The sequence below is a fragment of the Mauremys reevesii genome, linkage group 16, assembly GCF_016161935.1.
Source record: "Mauremys reevesii isolate NIE-2019 linkage group 16, ASM1616193v1, whole genome shotgun sequence".
NCBI classification, from domain to species: domain Eukaryota; kingdom Metazoa; phylum Chordata; order Testudines; family Geoemydidae; genus Mauremys; species Mauremys reevesii.
The window spans coordinates 12,076,002-12,094,983 of record NC_052638.1 but is presented as its reverse complement, the minus strand read 5'-3'; the positions used below and the strand labels follow the sequence as shown (position 1 = coordinate 12,094,983).

Sequence of the window (18,982 nt, the reverse complement as noted above, 5' to 3'; positions counted from 1 at the left end):
AAATGCTCAATGGTATTCGTAGTCCAACATGTTTATTATTGTAGGCCAAGTACAGTACATTGGCCCCAGGCCCTACAGAACAATCCTGTATGAATAATATGTTTTAGGGCTTCTGGTAACAGGTGTGAATCTAGAGTACAATTTAAGTGTTGACTGGGTCTCCTTGGAATCATATCTACTACATTCATATCTTGTCCGTTAAATCTGTTGCAGAAATGATGCATTTTTTCCATTACAAATGAATTACTGTATGTTTGTCTCATTTTTGTCACTATATTAAGAAACACAAATTCCCGCCAAAATTTTGGCTTATTTGTGTTCCTTTCTTTGAGAGAGTCTGAGCATACTCAGGTTAATGCCAGGAAGATAAAGCAAAGTGTTGAAAGGCCATCTGTCCAACTGTAGTACACCTTATACAGAAGAGAGTGAACGAAATAGTGTATTTCAGTTTAAAAAAATTGCAATTTTGAAGGCTTCCTTGCATATGATTTGCTAAGCTTTTACAAATAGCCTGTGTTTCTCTTACTGTCTGGATTTAACAGGGTCAGCTCTATCCTTTACCACAATCAGGCTGCATCTACACTACAGAGACTATATCAGAATAATTCATTAGCATAGACGCAACCTATTCTTCCGTCAACATAGCTGCGTCTACAGTGTGGTTAGGTCAGCATAGCTATGTTGGTCAGAGATGTGGGGTTTTTTCACATCCCTGATCAATATAGCTATGTCGACCTAACTTTTAAGTGCAGACTAAGCCTCAGTTCTACTGTGGCTATTTTGACATAATTAGAGTACAGCTATTTAATGGCTTTGTCCCATCATCTCCCTCTAAATCTTGGTATTGGAATGCTGTTACCACTATAGGCATGCTCCCGGAATACATACAATAGATAATTATATGAATCACCAGGAGACTATTCACCCATAGATGGAGCAGAAAGATTGCCAATCCTTTAAGGCATTTTTTTTTTTTTTAAGTCTTCAACTTATTTGAAGACGTTGTATCGCCTCAACTTCTCCCTTAGCATAAACTGGGAGATTTAAGAACACAGCATAAGTGGAGGAGAATAAAAATAACTTAGTTACAGCCACACGTAGGCAGACAAGGCTAGATGGAATTACTGCAGAAACTGAATTTTATAAGATGAGTCTAAAGTGCCCTCTGAAGGTATGACAGAAAATTACATGTCTAAAATCAACATAACCGAAAAGCAGCTCCTCCTTTACTTACCTGTCAAGACAAGAGGTGACCCGTGCCTGCTGATGGGGGGGGGGGGGGGGGTGGGGGCAGCAGCTTCAGCAGCGTTACTGAGCATGTTCAGTCCATGTGAGCATACTCAGTACAAGTCAAGCAGCAAATCTGCAGGTTGGCCAACCCTGCCCCCCCACCCGACCCCCCTTCAGTATTTTCCCATCAAGAGTTGAGAGCATCACTATTACTCATATAAAAGCATCTTTCTGCATTCTCTCCTCCTTAACATCAGTTCTTGCAGAAGAAACAGTGTTTCCATCTATCCTAACGAAATGTTTAGAAAAGTTCTCCCCTATCGCTATATTAGCAACACTGGGAACCCTGGAAGCAGTGGCTCACTGGATGCCAGTGCAATTTTTAACACTGTTAATTAGATGTTAGCTAGCCAACCATGGTCAGGCTTGTATGGATATCATTGCAGGATTGGGGCCTGTGACTCAAGAACCCCTTAATGCTAACTGGCAAGGGGGTTATAAGAATATCCTGATTTTGGCTCACCAAAGAATGTCATGTGAGGTCATAAATGAAAGCAACAGTCACGTTAGTGGTTGTTAATATCATTGGGAAATGTATGTACAGATACTACATATGGAATTATATATTACTCCTGGGGGCATTCTGCACTAAAAAATTTAAAATTCTGCACCAAAAAATAAAAATTCTGCACACAATATTTTAAAATTTTGCAAAATTCTGAAAACTGTATTTGTCAAACAAATGTAGCATTCGGGAGAAGAGGCCACTGGCTGCACAGATGTGAGTGATCACAGGTGCACTACGTGTGGGCAGGCAGGCTCAGCAAGCCAGGACCAAGTGCGAAGGGGTTTAGTGTGGGGGGGATCCAGGTGTGGATTGAGAGGGTTTGGTGTGGGGCAATCTGGGTTCGGGCAGCTCAGTGGGGGATCTGGGTGTGGAGGGCATCTGGGTGTAATGGTACTCTGCAGGGAGCTCCAAGTGACGGTGGTACAGGTTCAGAGTGGGGTGGTGACTGGGAAGGATAGAGCTCGGCAGGGAGGGCTGGGTGCGGGGAGCTCAATGGGGGGAGTCCAGATGCTGGGGGAGTGGGGCTCAGTGTGGTGGGGATCCAGGGGCAGCTGGTTGAGGCTTGGTGGGGTGGAGATCAAAGTGCTGGTGGCTCATCAGAGTGGTCCAGGTGCAGGAGGAGAAGAGCTCGGCGGGGGGTTCTGGGTGTGTGTGGGGGGAGAGGCTTGGCGGAAGGGTCTGAGTATGAGGGATCTGGATGCATGGGGGTTGGGCGGATGGGAGAGCATCTCCCCATACAGTGATCCCTCCCACTGCAGCTGAGGAGCGATGGGTGCAGGAAACAGAGGGCCAGGGGGAGGGGAGACAGGGGAAGAGTTTGCAGAGCTTCCTGCAGCCTGGGGATAAACCTTGGGGTGGATCTGCCCCAGCCCCAGATGCCATGCAGGGGCATACGAAGTCCCATCCTCCCCAGCCCAGCCAGGACTAGCTGAGCCCGGCACAGGGTAGAAGCCACCAGCCAAATATTCCCCAGCCCCACCCTCTACCCCACTGTGATTTACCTGTGCCGGTTGTCCTATGCACCCAAAACATACATGACCGCTCTTGTGGCTTCCCTTTCCTTCCCCATCAGAAAGTTATTTTTCTGCAGGGAAGCAAAGAAATCTGCAAGGGGCGTGAATTCTGCACATGCACAGTGGTGCAGAATTCTTCCAGGACTAACACGCAACTCTTCCTCACACTGGAGGCAGGAGGTTAACAAGGTAGCTCAGAGTCCTGGGTATCCCAAGTATCATCACTGGGTCTTAGAAAGTGCAGTTAGCAAAATACTTCAACTTCCAGAAGAACCTGTACAATCATGGTGTGGGAGCTGCTGAGGGGAAGGGAACACTACATTTTTTCACCATTCAAGTTACTTTCTATACTCACTCTGTCTTTGTCATGCAGCATGTCTGCATAGCATGATCTGAAAATAAAACAGAATTTACAGATCAAAACATTGCATATTAACCACCACAATATAAATTTGTTAGCAGAGATAAGAATCATCACTGTGAAGCAATTATTCCTAGTGAGTGAGTAAGTTACTGTGACACAGTGATTTGTCCATTTAAGAGGCTGTTTGATTTTCCCATTTTGAGTGGCATGTGTATATGAATTAATGGGCTATGGATTGTTACATGTAGTATAATCTTTTGTTTTTTTTCTGTTAATTGCTGCAGTATAATCTTTCTTGAGCATTCTTAGAAAAATCAGTACAGAGCAAATACATGCACCTATGGGTGAGTTTCTACTGTCAACAACTACTAATGACAGAGAATGTCAGATGCCATAGGTTTGTAATTAGGACCGAGGGAAAGAAAACTGTGTCCTCTTTTTATAGACAGCTCTGTAGAAAGGGAGTACTAACCACAGAGCACTGGTTTGGAGCTGGCTAATAAGTCAAAATCCTCATGCTATTTAAAGTGGCACTGATAATAGTCTGAGTGATTTTATAAAACACACCCACACACTCACATACGTAATCTCTCAGGTTATTATCAGTACCAATTTAAATACTACGAGGATCTTAACGTACCAGCCACTGTATTTTTCCCCCCACACAGACACTCTTCCCTCAACCTGAGGAGGACAAATAAATGCATGGGTTTTTTAATTTGTCTGATTTGAACACCATTTTAAAAAACCCAACAAGCTGACCCAGTCATTTGATCTCTTTGATCATTACTTTCAACTACTAAAAGGTTGTTACAACAATATGATCAATGAGAAACTATTATGGCTGGGATTTTCAGAGGAGCTTGAAAGTCAGATACTTAACTCCCACTAAATGTTGATAGGATTCAGATACTTATTTCACTTCAGTGCCTATCAAAATCCCAGCCTAGATAATCATCCATTAATAAAGGAAATGCTTGGGTTAAGCTACTTCAGTTAGTATTTTTACAACATTCCACTTGGTATAAGTTAAGATACAGATGAACTTAGCCTAAATAACTGTCTAAATAATAGGAGTACTTGTGGCACCTTAGAGGCTAACAAATGTACTTGAGAATAAGCTGTCGTGAGCTAAAACCCACTTCATCAGATGCATGCAGTGGAAAATACAGTAGGTGTGTACACACACACACACCCCATTTCCAGCAGTTGACAAAAAGGTGTGAGGAACTGTAGAGGGGAAATTACACAAAGTAAATCCATGGGTCATTACACAACATAAAACTATTTCCCCATGTTTATTTTTCCTCCCTACAGTTCCTCACACCTTCTTGTCAACTGCTGGAAATGGGCTATTTTGATTACCACTACAAAACATTTTTTTTCTCTCCTGCTGGTAATAGCTCACCTTAACTGATCACTCTCATTATAGTGCATGCATCCGATGAAGTGAGCTGTAGCCCACGAAAGCTTATGCTACAATAAATTTGTTAGTCTCTAAGGTGCCACAAGTACTCCTGTTCTTTTTGCAGATACAGACTAACACAGCTGCTACTCTGAAACCTGTCTCAATAATGTTATTAATTCCAGGCTCCACAAGCTTTTTCTGTAAAGGTAAATGTAAGTAACATCTTAATTTCAAATTATTCTTGTTTTAACTAGTGATGTAAAAAGCCTGCTTAGAAAAGTGTTTCCACCCTTCACTCTACTCACTTACAAAGGATACAAACAATTTAATTGAAACTGTTACCTTCACATTACATTTTTTTTTTTTTTTTTTACAGTTCATTAATCTGCATCTAAGGAGAGTGTCAAGTGTTTTCTCCCATCATACCTTGCAATCTCCTGATGGTAGTCATAGTTCTCATCTTCCTCTAACCATTCCACAGAACCTGTGGTTGGATTGGCCCTTCCACAGAAGACCTTCATGGTTTGTATTCTTTGTGTATTGTGAAGACAGTTTTGTGGAGCTGGCTTCAATTCAAATAATTGCAAATTTTTGTCCTGTTATCAGAAACCTGTTTAAACAAAATACAAGTTATGTTATGACATATACTAATTCTTCCTCCTCCCTGTTTTATAGGCTTCGTTCCTAAGCATCTCATTAGTAAGGCTGCGAGTCTTTAATGGAGATCCTGGAAGTCACAGATCCCATGACTTTCTGGGACATCCATGACTTCTGCAGCGGCAGATGCGGCTGACAACAAGGCCGCCCAAGCAGCTGATCCCAGACCAGCAGTCCAGGAGTAGTGGTGGGTCCCCGGGATGCCCCCGGCCGCAGCAGTGGTGGCATGCCAGAGCTCCCTGCAGAGCAGCAGTAGCGTTGCTGGCGCACCCCACCACCCTCACCCCAGCACCTATGATTTAGTCAGAGGTATTTATAGTACAAGTCATGGACAGGTCACATGCCATGATTTTTTGTTTACTGCCCGAGACCTGTCCATGACTTTTACTAAAAATACCTGTGACTAAACTGTAGTCTTACTCATTAGTAACTTCCTTGCTCTTCCATCTTTTGCCTTATTCTATTACACTCTTGACACTTGTAACTTTCTCCCAATCCTTATATGCCATCTTCTCATTTATGATTACTCACTATGATGCACTTCTTCTGTGAACACTACCAATGACAATCCAGAAGATAAATATATAAGCAAGTTTTCTAAAAAATAAAATAAAAATACTAGTAGTAAAAGGCTATTTCTAACCTCTGTGAAGCATGCCCCTCATTCACTGTATGATGTCTTTTAATATTTCTTTATCTAATTCAGGGGTCAGCAACCTTTCAGAAGTAGTGTGCCCAATCTTCATTTATTCACTCTAATTTAAAGGTTTTGCGTGCTTGTAATACATTTTAACGTTTTTAGAAGGTCTCTTTCTATAAGTCTTCAATATATAATTAAACTATTGTTGTATATAAAGTAAATGAGGTTTTTAAAATGTTTAAGAAGCTTCATTTAAAATTAAATTGAAATGCAGAGCCCCCAGACCGGTGGCCAGGACCCTGGCAGTGTGAGTGCCACTGAAAATCAGCTCACATGCCACCTTCGGCACATGTGTCATAGGTTGCCTACCCCAATCTAATTCAAAGGATTCTTTAAAGCAGGATCTTGTCTTGTTTTCTTCTGTTTTTTTTTACAAAGATGGAGCACAATAAAAATATATATATAACCTATAAAAACATGTATATGGAGAAAAAATTAGTAATTTGACACATAAGCTGAAGAGCAACATACTGTGGAAAAGGAAGATGGTTAGTCCTGACTCTTGATGGACATAGATTAAAGAAAACATATGAGGACTTGTAGGCAGATGAGACCATTTAACCTCCAGTAGGGGATTCTTTCAAGACATGGCATTTATTCTATTCTGTATAGGTTTTTACAGTAGGCACATCACTGTAGTGTCTTCAGCACTTTCCAGATAAGCACTAAGCAATGTGACTACACTTCTGTAGTGTGTTGTTTGTTGTCTATACAATAATTGAAGAGAGAATAAACACACAAGTTCGACAATTTAGATAATATCTCAAAAAGTCAATACCCTTTTTGTAACTGATCTATGGAAAACCAAAAGTGGTTTCTTACCATGCACGTTTTGCAGAACTGTTTCGTAGAGCTTGCTACGCTATCTGCAAGTAAGATTTTAAATAAACACCACGTTAAACACTGAGTATTAAAAACAACTCTAGAATTCCATTTCAACGCCTCTTTTAATTATCAAGTTTGTTTTATGGTTTAAAAAACTCAAAAATCTCTGCATGTAGCATTTCTGAAAGACACCGAAACAGCAGCCGTGACAACCTCCGCTTGGTCACAGAACAGACACAGAGAGGGAAATGGCAACAACAACAACAAAATCCCATTGACAGGCAAAACAGCCTCAGGTTCGGAGGGCTCAGGCATGCACAGGGGCTGTGGAGCCCCAAAGGGTGCAGAGCAATTCAAAGCCTACCTACTTCTCATGTAACGCTTTCCGGCCCCAGATCGCCAGGCCCTTGGCACCGAAAAGCGTCAGACCTGGACCGGGCTGGGGCCCAGCTGGGGATTGGTCCTGCTCTGAGCAGGGGGTTGGACTAGATCCCTCCTGAGCTCCCGTCCAGCCCTGACACGCTGAGCCTATGGCCATGGCAGCTGACTGGGGCGCTCACGTGCGGAAAAAAGGGCAGGCGCCGCAGGGCGGGAGCGGGGGAGGGACCCCGCCTCAAGGCCTGGAAGATGGCGGTGGGAGCCCGGTGGCTATAAGTGGCCCTAGGACAAGAGCCGGGGGCTGCCCGTTCCCGGGAGCAGGGAGGACCCGGGCACCTGCACGGGCGGAGGCCCCGCCTTGCGCAGGGAGCCGCGGGCAGAGCCCAGCCCAGCCGCCGGGCCGGCTACCCGAGCCGAGCCGAGCCCCGCCCCCCAGGGCCAGCGCCGCACGGCGGGGCGGCCGGTCCTTACCGCCCTGTCAGGCACAGGAACAGCAGGCCACTGTCTTCCCAGACTGCATTGCGGGAAAAAGAACCGCACGCGGCCGGAGAGGGGCGCGTCAAGGGGGCGGGGCTTCTAGTCCGGACCCTGCCCAATAGGGGGCGGGTTAGGGCCTAGTGAAAAGCTCCGCCCCCAGCACGCAAAGGGCGGGGCGTAGCGCTGCTCTTGGCGGGTCTCTATCCCAGCATGCTGTGCGGCCCCGCGGCCGGCATGGAGCGCGCGGCGGTGCTGCGCGTGAAGCGGAAGCGCGGCGGGTCGGAGCCGGCCGAGGCCCTGGTGATCGCCTGCAAGCGGCAGCGCACCGAGCCGGGCCCCGCCGCCCCCCGCGACCCGGTGGAGACGAGCCTCTTCAAGCTGGTGGCCACCGTGTCCTCGCAGGTACCGCAGGCCGGGCCCAGCGCCGGGGGTCCTGTCCTGGTCTGCCCCCCCAGCCAGCCCAGAGCGGCTCCGTCCCTGAGCTGCTCTGTGGGGAGCCCGGCCCTGGCCACCCCCCTTGGTTAGCGGGAGCCTCCCTCTCTCTTTTGCCTCCAGGTTGGGCCAATCTGCCTGGGCCCCAGAGACCAGCCCGGCAGCTAATGGGGTTTTATGGTAACTAGGTCCCCATGACACATCTCCTGTCTAAGCCGGGCTCTCCTGTTTGGGCGCCGGACACCACTTTGTCCTGCCCATTAAGTTCCTCTGAGTGATGCCGCTGCTCAGTCATTTAATGGTCTGCCGTGTTGGCACCTACAGACCAAGCCCAGAGGAAGGGGTGGTTTCATATTGAAAACTAGTCAACATCGAATTCACTTTTTTGAGGTTGCTTTGGGTGCTCCACCTGCCTCAAAATCCCCCTACCCATTTTAATGGCTTTCTATAATCCTGTTTTAAATGTATTTCTTCCCCCATTGTCACCTGTAAGTCCTGTGCAAATACAGAGAAATGTACTGACTAGCTCTCTCTCACCTGAGAGTGGTGGTAAGGGTCCAGTGTAAAGGGCTAAAATATTTGAGTCTTTCCTGGAGGGACTGACCCAATGAGTAGTGATGGGGAAGCTGTACTTCCACTGTTAGGTTCCTTGCTTGTGGACTCCTACCAAGATCAGTTCTCTCTCTGGTACTTTTTGACATCTGTAGACAGCCATTAGATGAACTAGTCAGACAAACATGGACTCTGATGTCTGCAATATGTAGATGAGACAGTTCAGCCTATCCTTCACAACATATGACCACCAAGATGGCCCAGGACTTGGATGAGCTCAGCTCTTTAATGGAAAAATAGCTGGCTGAATGAGCAAGACAGAAGTGTTGTTAGTGGACAGAGGAAAGCATTTTGAAGAGTTCACAGCCATGGTGTGGTTTCATTTGATTGAAGGTACACACCCACAATTGGTCAGTTCAGTGCATAGTTTAAGAGGGCTCTTTAATTCCTCGCTGAAATGGTCATGTAGCAGTGTCCATGAGTAACTCTTTCTATTATCTCCTATGCGTGGGTGATTGTCTCATCCTGGTGCATGGTGACCTCAGTTACCATGCCTTGTCACCTCTCAGCTGGACTACAGCAATGCTTTGTACTGGGCCCTAAAGCCTTCAGTGCCTAGGAAGTTAGACTACTACAGAATTCTGTAGCATGTCTCCTCAGCAACACAGGCTACCACAAGCATCTTGGACCTCTCCTCTGCTCTCTGCGCTGGCTTCTCCTAGAACTTCAAATTAAGTTCAAGCTCCTAGCCCTTATTTTTAAAGTACTTCATGGCCTGGGCCCAGGATACATAAAAGACCAACTGAAACTCTGGGATGAAGACTGCATTTGACAGCTTCACTCCTCTGGCACAATGCAACTCCCTGCAATGAGGGTAAAGCTCATCTGTGCAGAAGACAGAACTTTCTTGGGGACTAGCCTGAGACTGTGGAATGAACTCCCCCAAGTACAAGGACCATCACAAACCCCACCACCTTTCACTTCAAGCATGTTTTTTGACCTTGTCTTCTCTAACAAATACATAGTAATAACTTTATATTCCAGACAACCCACCATACCATAACAAGATATTCCACAGCGCACACTTCTCCTGAGTGGTGGATAAGAGAACAAACAGGACATATTTGTCATGTTGGTTAATGCACTGCTGGAAGACATGCAGATACAATTGTGTGGTATAAGAACCTATATAGAATAGAAATAGATTAGACTGTTGTCAACTGAATGAAGTAAACAACCAGTAGTAAATTTTTTGACTTGCATCTTTCAATTTACTCAAGTCTTGGTAACTTGTAACAATAATATGCACAAAACTCTTTTAGGGAGGAGGGTGATTCTGGTTTTTAAGTCAGTAGTTTGACTCCCCCCCCCCCCCCTTTCTCTCTGTCCAGAATGAGCCTGTTCAGAAGTATGTACAAGAAGCTATTACTCGAGATAAAGCAGCAGAGATTCTGCGACCCTCTTTAGGAAGCACTCAAAGAATCATTCAGGACCTTCGCTCCTCCAAGCAGGTGAAGAGGCAGGAAAACCGGTACCGCATCATAACCAGCCACCGGCCAAACTGTGCTGAAAGAGAAACAATTGCGCTTGACGCAAATGGCGAGGAGACAAATGAGGGTGCCAAACTGGACCCTGAAGCAAAAAAAGACACTTCACACCAAGAAAGCACTGCCATTTATGGTAGTTCAAGTTATTTGGGGGAATTCCAGTTGTTTGATGTAGTACAAGAGGAGGAAGTAGAAAGAGATCCCAATATCGCTACAGCAGACACACAGGTTGGTATTGAGACTTGTGCACTACTGACTAGCTAAATTAAATTGCATTTTGGTGCAGTAAAATTGCATAGGTGGGCATACTGGAAAGATTCTTCTATATTTGCCAGTGATTTTGAATCTATACTGTTTAGACAATATGAAGGCATTAACTACACCCCTGATAGCTGGAGGATTAAACCTAGCCTGAGCAAAATATAAAAGATATGGGTGAGGTGGGTCTTACTACTTAAGTCCTAGTGAGAAGTGCAGCCTCCTGGAACAATCTCTATGGCAGAGGTGGGCAAACTATGGCCTGTAGGACCATCATGCCTGGCCCTCGAGCTCCTGGCCGGGGAGGCTTGTCCCCGGCTCTTCCCCCGCAGCCTCAGCTTGCTGTGCCGTCGGCGCTCTGGGCAGCCGGGCTACGAGCTCTTGCTGGGTAGCGCAGCTGCTAGAGCTGCCAGCCTGCCTCAGTGCTCTGACTGTGCGGTGGCGTGGCTGGCTCAGGGCAGTGCGGCTGCCAGTCCTGGTGCTCTGAGCGGCATGGTTAGGGAGTGGAGAGTGGGGGGTTGGATAAAGGGTAGGGGATTCTGGGGGGGCAGTCGGGACAGGAAGCAGGGGCGGTGGGATAGGCATGGGAGTCCCCAGGGGCCTGTCGGGGTGGGGGTGTGGATAGGGGTTGGGGCAGTCAGGGGACAGGGAGCAGGGGGGTTGGATGGGGGTGGGCTCCCGGGTCGGCGGTTAGGGAAGGGGCTGGTGAGGGGACAAGGAGCGGTGGATGGGGAGGGGATTTTGCGGGGAGGCGGATAGGGGGCAGGGGCCAGGCTGTTTGGGGAGGCACAGCCTTCCCTGTATGGCCCTCCATACAGTTTCAGAACTCTGATGGGGCCCTCGGGCCAAAAAGTTTGCCCACCCCTGCTCTGTGGAGTAGGGGAGCGTGCATGGATTTCTACTAGTGTCTTCTCTGGGCCCTAGGTGGGGGTTTAATCTCTCAAATAAGCCTCTGGCTAATAGATGTATAAAACACACAGCTTCACCTTGTTTAGTTGCTAGAAATGAGCTCTGTGTGCATGTCCCCAACCCTTCAGAATTCCCGATCACCTGCAAAGGCTGGTGGAGAGAAGAGGCCTCTGCTGCTTTGACTGAGCTTCCTCCTGAATAATTCCAACACCTGGTTCTACTGATGCTCATAGTTCCCACAAGCAGCAGCAAAGTGAGATTGATATGGTACTTAAGGACTTTGCTATTTTTAAATAGCAGCTGTGAAACCAATCTGAGCCTTTTTATTTTAACTCTGCTGCTTGACAAGTCTGAGCAGCAGTAGGGGCATGTTCTCTTCCTGTAGACTGAGGAAACACTAGCTGTTTGTTTAGTTCATGTTTGGAAGATTATTTTAGCAACTCTGACTAGAAATATTCCAAATTTTTCTGAAATTAATGCTTTAGGCCCCTGTGCTTGACACTCTTCTCACTGATGAGTAGAGGGTTTTTTTTTAGCTCTACATGTTTTTAGTGTGGTAATTTTTATAATCTTGCACCCGTATTTTAAGTTGCAAGAATCTCTGCTCAGTTTCTGGTGGAATTCTAAGTGTGACAAAGTTGTCTGTTTCCCATGGTTGCTATATGTACAGCACATTGAGTTTTCTAAACTCTTTCATGATTGTGGCAGGTCACAGAATATTGTGCTTTTTAGGATGGGAGGAGGGTGATATTGAGGGAAGCATTGTATTATAGCATATATGAGAATAAACTCATTCAGCATTCCCATTACCAATGGATCACAGCTATGAGAAAATGAAAAACTTTCCATGTTAGAGAGAGAAGTAAACATCAGTGTGGGCAAGGAGAATGTGGTAACTGAAAAACATTTTTTTTTAAATTGAGCAACTCCAGCTGAAAATGCTGCATCTTGATAAACAGCTGGCAGCTCAGTGCAATAATTCATTTTGATAAGAGTGCTTATCCAAATGATTTGTTTAGCCTTACACAGCATTCAATAATATTTGAACAAGCACTCAAAGTGCATGTTAACTTTTTACAAACAGTCTAATCTGAACAGAATGTTTATTGCAGCTATTGCCCATTTTCCTCAGTCAGCTTCAATCTCTTCTCCCCCTCCCCCCACCAAAAGCCTAATAAGCATGAGGAAAGCAAGGTGGGAAGGAGTAGTGGCTCTCAAAATGTGACTCATCAGGATTTGTTCTTAGGATAGAAAATAGGAACTATAATGTGCAGTCAAAATCCCAGCTTGTGCTAAATATGGTCATCTACTTACTCATTTTGTTCTTGTGTGTGTTTGAGATTGGACCTCAATTCAGTCCTCAGGAGCAGTAGTAGCTTCACCTTTGGCATACAAAAAAGTAGAGATGCAACCTGCTCAATTCATTTCTTTTCTCAAATACTGAAGTGCTTTTAATATGGAAATATCATTAATGGTTTGGAAATATGAGGCGCCACAAATCAGCTTTGTCCTCCCTGTTGCATTTAACAGTTGCTTCTGAATTAGAACTTAAAGATTTTTAAAATGCATAGCAGTACTACCTGACACTGGGACTGACCAAAGAGAGGTAGAATTATGTCACTACAAAAGCCCAATAGCATTGTTACTAATCTTAATTGCGAGGTGTCTAGGCCAAAAAAAAAAAAAATTCAGACCAGGCCAGCGTTTGCTTCATTCTCCATTTCCCTCTCCACTAATTTTTTTCCCCTTCTGTAGATGTAAGGGTGAGGATGAGAGAGACCGTCTTACTGGTTTCCCTATCCTCACCTCAGAATTGACTAAATAGTTCAGGAAGCACTTGAACTTGATGGGTGGAATTTCTCTCAAGCACCTGTTCCAGCAAGGGGAGAGTTTGTGCCAACCTAAATGGAATTGAAACAATGGGCATGCCAAAGCCAACAATTTGCAAATGATTCTGGCTATGGGGAAGAATCTGCCGGAAAGTTTTTTCTCCTGTGAATGTGGAACACAAACAATAGGGCAGACTCAGTGGGTCCAGTAGCCTTTTCCTGTCTTTTGGACTTGTTCATTGTTTTCCCCTGTAAATATGAGACCAATCTAAACTTTTGTGTAGGTGTCATTTTTTACCTTGTTACATAACTGAACAATTCTACTACAACAGATATTAATGTAAAGAACAGTGTCATACTGTACAAAATATTTAACTATTCACTTTAAGCATGTGTATCCACTTCCACAACTATATGTATTAAATTCTGAGGCAGACAAACCTTTAGTGTATTAACCATTCATTTAAAGAGTAATGTGTAAATTGGGGATCTAAGTCTTGATTATAGATTTCATGAATAAAACTGCTTTTTCTTACAAGGACCTACCATCTTTGCAAGGTGAACTGTGGATATTTCCATATAAGAATAAGGCAGTATAACTGCCGGTAAGCCACATTTTGAGGGGGGATGTATATATAATTATTCCATCACTAACGTGAATTTGTACACGAATGGTGGTAGTTCAGAGTGGATTATATTTTAACCATGGAACACATCCTTATATTGTGTACAGAAATATCAATAGCACAGATGAAGTTTATAGTGAACATATTAACATTTCCATTGTAAAATACCAATTTTTAGTATGTACCTTGTGCATAATTTTAGTGCTAAGATTCTTTAATATGAAATCTGTTCAGGATCAAGTTTTTGAGGAACAGCCTGTGCTTTTTTTAAAAATAAGACAAAATTAGATCAGTTTATTTGTTTTTAACTGAAAGCAATGAGTTTTCAAATGCTTGAAAACTCTACCTTCAACTTGCAGATGTCCAAATCACAAAGAATAAACTGGGCGCATTTTTCATGTCAGAATGAGAAAACAAGAGGTGGACAGTGTGCCCTTGGAGCTGGTTTCTGATTTTGTGTGTGTGTGTGTGTGTGTGTGTGTGTGAGAGAGAGAGAGAATAGCTGCATAGATGTGAATTTAAGGCCCAAAACTTTGGAGGGGAAAGCTTTTTGAAATATTAACATGAAATTGCTTTGCACATAAATGAATAAAGATTTCTTGTGAGTATGGAAAACCCACCAACTTTGAACACATGAAACCCTGAAATGGAAATTGACATCTGTTCAAGTTGAATGATGCAAAAAACTCTTTAATATTAAAGAGCTACTAGTGACACACAAGTTGATAAAGGGGGGAGAGCTGATTAGGAATCTCAATAACAAGTTTTTATGCAGAGTGTATAGAACTGGTCTTGACCTAACAAACAGTCCTTGGATCCTTTCCACAAATAACTCCTTGAGAATCACTGTGCTAAAATATATACACACACACACTTTCAGAATTACCCATGGATAAACCAGACACAAGACAGTGACTTTTCAACCCATCCAGTTTGCTTTGAATCTGATGTACTAACTCATGTTTCATCTTTAATCTGTTGTGTTTACACAGTTAAGTAGCAGTAGTTTCAAGCAAGAAAGCAGTTGCTTTTGTTTACAGCTGCCTCTGCCCTTTATTTTTAAAATGCTGTAGTAGAAAAATCACACCAGTGCTACTGCTTCTCTCTATAGAAGGCCGACCATGGCTTAACTTTGAGGGGGAGACTGTATTTGAATTTCTTCAGGCTACAGTCGTTATTTATGGGTGATATAGAGTCTGAGTTACAGATATAGGCAAATCTTCCTGCCTAACAAATGAATGTATGAGGAGCCCTCCATCCAAAACCAGAAAAAAAACACTAATGAAACTGCACCCTAAAATAAAATGCTAAAACTGACTGGAAACTGTTTAGTTGGTATGTAGGCCTCTGAACTGCTGTAGATTTACTTTTCAGTAGGTTGACATCTGCCAGCCGTACACTTGGAAATGCCCATTTAAATCAGTGTTTCCATTTCTGGGTTGAGGTGTTCTAAATGGACAGATTGGTGAGCTGAGCAAAATGGGTGGATTTTCTATTTAGTGTTCAATGTTTCATTTTCAAATATAAGCTGAAAGTCTCATTCTATTAAAAACTGCTGTGAACACACTATCCATTAACTATACAGAAAATGTTTGGGTTATAGAAAGACTCTCCAGTGTGCCCACCCTGCTCCCAGATAAAGTCATACTGTAATTTATTTGGAGCATCAGCAATCTAAAGCTTTCAATAGTCAAACTTTTAAAATAACTTGCAGAATGTTTTTACTTTGCCCTATCTGTGGTATTAAGGATAAATGTTTTATTTATAGCTCACTTAAAAACTCAGTGTGTGATTTCAATGAAATATTGGTGGTGGTTTTTTTGATAACAGAAAACTGATGATCCAGATGCGATTCTTTGCAATGCAGTAGAAATGATCCGTGAGCGTTTAACTGTATCTGAGAATGATAAAGGATTAGATCATCATGGGAAGGAAGAGGATTATGTTTATGATATTTACTGCATGGAAACAGCGACTCCTGGCTGGATCCAGAACATCCTCTCTGTGCAGCCTTACACACAGGAATATGAACTGGTAAGGACAAGGAAATCAAAAACCAGACTTTTTATGTAGTAATGAAAGAAGCTAATGGAAACAAACATGCTTCAATTACATTGTCCTAGTCTGAAAATCATGACCATGCAAAGTGGCATTTTGTAGCTCAATGACTTTTGTATCAAATATGCTTTTTCTGACTACCAGTCTTGCAAACTCAACCTGGGTTCTTTCCATATTGGCAGGGAAAATTATGCCCGACAGAACACACCTATGTAACTCCCATTGTCTTCATTGTGTTTGCACAGGTGTAACTGATTGGAACTTGGTAAACAATGCACAAGCAAGAAAAGAATCTGGGTCATTCATACTTCAGTTGTGTGGGTCTCCAGGACTAACAGTCAAACTTGCTTCTTGTTGATGAGCAGCTATGCCTACACAAAAGGTGGCACAAAGAGGGCCAAAATAAGGTTGCATAGGCAGCCTTATTTCTGGCATTTCCTAATTTGAGTACTTTAAACTATTAAGGTTTCAGTCAATTTTTGTGCATTATATATAGTGAGAGAACAACTGTGCTTCAGTTGTGATATGATTTCATATTTCAACAGTAGGTGCTGGTAAGAAGCTTTCTTTCATTGCATATCCTCTGATCCATTTTTTCCCTTCACCAAAATTAAACAGTGCTTTATCACTTTTCACTTCAAATAGCTAACTTTCCTCAAAACTACTATTCATTCAACCACTGAAGTGCAACTGGAGTGGATGGAATTAATTTTGCAATTTCAGCAGTGCCCAAAATAGGTAATGGTGCAGCCACATCAGTGGTGTTCTATTAGGATAGTTTTATTTCCTTAACACAGTACTAAACTTTTATTGCGTGCACTAACATAAGTTATGCCAGACCTGAACAGACTGTGGTCTTGCCCATTGAGGCGACAATACATCATTTTAACTCTTGGGCCTGGTCTACACTAAGAAGGGGGGTCGAACTAGGGTACGCAAATTCAGCTACGTGAATAGCGTAGCTGAATTCGAAGTACCCTAGTTCGACCTACTCACCCGTCCAGACGCGGCGGGGTCGAACTCCACGGCTCCCCCATCGACTCCGCCACCGCCGTTTGCAGTGGTGGAGTACCGGAGTCGACCGCAGCGCTTCTCGGAGTTTGAACTATCGCGTCTGATCTAGACACGATAGTTCGAACTCCGAGAAGTTGAACTCACCGCGTCGACCCGGAAGGTAAGTGTAAACCTACCCTTGGATGGTGTCACTGTAACTAAGTATCACTAGTGAATATTTTTTTCTTCCTCCTCTTACGCTATGTAGACTGATGGAGAAATCACTTAGTTTTTCTGTGACTTTTTTCCTCCTCTGAACAGTCCTTTCCCTATTGACATGCAGGTAGATGATGATCATATTTCTGAAGAAATATATGATGATGAAGATGATGAAAACAATGAGAGTAATTGGCGTAATGACTATCCTGATGAAGATGAGTTCCTTCCTGAGGAAGATGAAGACAGAGAAGGAAAAGATGGAGGTATTTCATTGTCAGTACTACCTGCCCTTCTGCCCATTTAGGGGATGAGGCTTAAATGTTCTGATGGTGTTCACTTTTGCTAGCTATGTCACAATCTAAGGTGGAATCATTACTGAATGGGGATGTTCATGGGGAATGGGAGGGTTCATTAAATTGGAGACTTCAAAAGTAGTCTTGAATGATTTGTTCCACAGCTATCAGTGGATGATAGGAATAAACTGTTCCTCATTTTCACGCATCTCACACTTGAACAAGTATTGGCAAGTAGAATTTAAACTTCTCAATTCCTTTTAAGTCTTTCAGTGTTGTGAAAGCCCATTAGAACTGAGGTGATGGAGACTTCTGCAAACCCTTCTTTCCATGAAAAATCTTAAGGAACAAAGGGAAAATACTTCTACCTGGCCCTTCTATGCCATATGGAGTAACCTGTATTTGTGGATTCTCATTTGATGTTTGTCTTAAATGGATGAACTCATCTTCAGTAGCTGGCTGAGGAATTTCTTCATTAGAAATCCTTATCAAGCTGGTTTAACTGTCAAGAGTTGCACCATAAGGCATATGAGGTTTGAAGACTAATTCAGTTCCTAACTCTTGCCACTGATCTTGGGCAAATCCCATTTTCCTATTAAAATTGAGACTTCTTAGCTACATTGAAACCCTCAGTTAAAAGATGCTATATGTGCAAAGTTAGCATCACTGCCTTGAAAAGGAGTACAACTCAAAACTCATCTGATGCAGAACTTGTAATTCTTTGGCAGTGGGCAGGTTAAGTATTTAATAGTTCCTGAATCATAACTGATCTTTAACTACAAAGATTTTAACATGTAGTTTGAAGCATTTAATGTTTTTTTTCTCTAGAATCTGATGGGAGCTTCAGTGATGAAGATGGCAGGGGTCTCAGGAGCAGAACATGGGTCAAATACCACTGTGATATTCTGCAGGAGTTTGAATATGATGGGGTCCAGGATTTAGATTCTGATTAACACTAAATAATCTGAATACTAGCATACTGCCTGTATATTATTCTTGACTTCCCTGCGAAAGTCCAGAAAATTACTGCTGCTTTTGGTAGCTCTTTATGGAAATGTTAAGGTGAGACCTCAAAGAATGGAAAAGCATTTCCTTCTGGTAAAACAAATAGCTTCCCACTGTTGTACAAAATGTCAGTTTAAAAGGAAGCTGTCCTTGTCCATCTGTTTGATCTGTAGAATTGATACTGTATTTGATTATATACACTTCCTAACCTGAGCCATTGGGAAAGTAGAAGTCTGCAAAAATTGAACTTTCTGGCATGAAGTTTGCTTAAAAAATAATTTTGTACTTAAAATCCAGGAAGCATCTGCAATTTCAAGTTGGTAGTATTTAAGTCCATGAGTGAGTGTTAAAGCAAGTCATTCATAATGTGACTTTTTATCCAGTAGCAAATTTGTTTGAGTGAAAGCTTAATTTTCTAATTTGAGTATTACAATTATGGCAAGTAGAGAGGCAATCTGGGCTTTAAGAAAAAGCTGCATTACTATTCTAAGAGCTGCTTTCTCTGTATACATGAAAAGAATGGTCAATCTCTAGACATGTCCTAGGGCTTTTTGGCTAGACACCTTTTCCTTTGTATCACTGAAACAGAGTAATGTAAAGTATTTATACACTTGAATTTGTAAATAAAAATTATTTTTTTT

The 18,982-nt window shown here is 43.1% G+C and overlaps 2 protein-coding genes across 9 annotated transcripts in view; one reads left to right on the top strand and one right to left on the bottom strand.

Moving 5' to 3' along the window:
- Positions 1-7,708, bottom strand: part of PRMT7 (protein arginine methyltransferase 7) — a 43,091-nt gene extending 35,383 nt beyond the window's left edge. For 3 of the 8 annotated variants that reach the window (XR_005589092.1, XM_039503790.1, XM_039503797.1), the window contains exons 1-4: positions 7,615-7,708; positions 6,763-6,806; positions 5,010-5,193; positions 3,167-3,203 (exon numbers count right to left, since the gene is read on the bottom strand). Coding sequence is in view for 7 of the 8 variants with exons in the window: in XM_039503790.1 (XP_039359724.1) it covers positions 3,167-3,203; positions 5,010-5,104 (132 nt within the window). In the remaining variant the exon portion in view is untranslated. Of the gene's footprint in view, positions 1-3,166; positions 3,204-5,009; positions 5,194-5,883; positions 6,012-6,762; positions 6,807-7,129; positions 7,440-7,614 lie in introns of those variants that run through there. The other 5 variants (XM_039503791.1, XM_039503792.1, XM_039503795.1 and 2 more) reach the window with 5 other exon arrangements.
- A 73-nt stretch (positions 7,709-7,781) lies between these two features.
- On the top strand, positions 7,782-18,982 carry SLC7A6OS (solute carrier family 7 member 6 opposite strand). The gene is made up of 5 exons (XM_039503805.1): positions 7,782-8,022; positions 9,996-10,379; positions 15,604-15,807; positions 17,168-17,306; positions 18,165-18,982. The coding sequence occupies exons 1-5, from the start codon at positions 7,831-7,833 to the stop codon at positions 18,287-18,289; spliced, it is 1,044 nt and encodes a 347-aa protein (XP_039359739.1). The 5' UTR covers positions 7,782-7,830; the 3' UTR covers positions 18,290-18,982.

Coding starts and splice junctions, on each gene's coding strand:
- SLC7A6OS (XM_039503805.1), top strand. CDS start 7,831: ATGCTGTGCGGCCCCGCGGCCGGCATGGAGCGCGCGGCGGTGCTGCGC. Junction 10,380..15,603: donor TCGCTACAGCAGACACACAG/GTTGGTATTGAG, acceptor TTTTGATAACAG/AAAACTGATGATCCAGATGC. Junction 17,307..18,164: donor CAGAGAAGGAAAAGATGGAG/GTATTTCATTGT, acceptor TTTTTTCTCTAG/AATCTGATGGGAGCTTCAGT.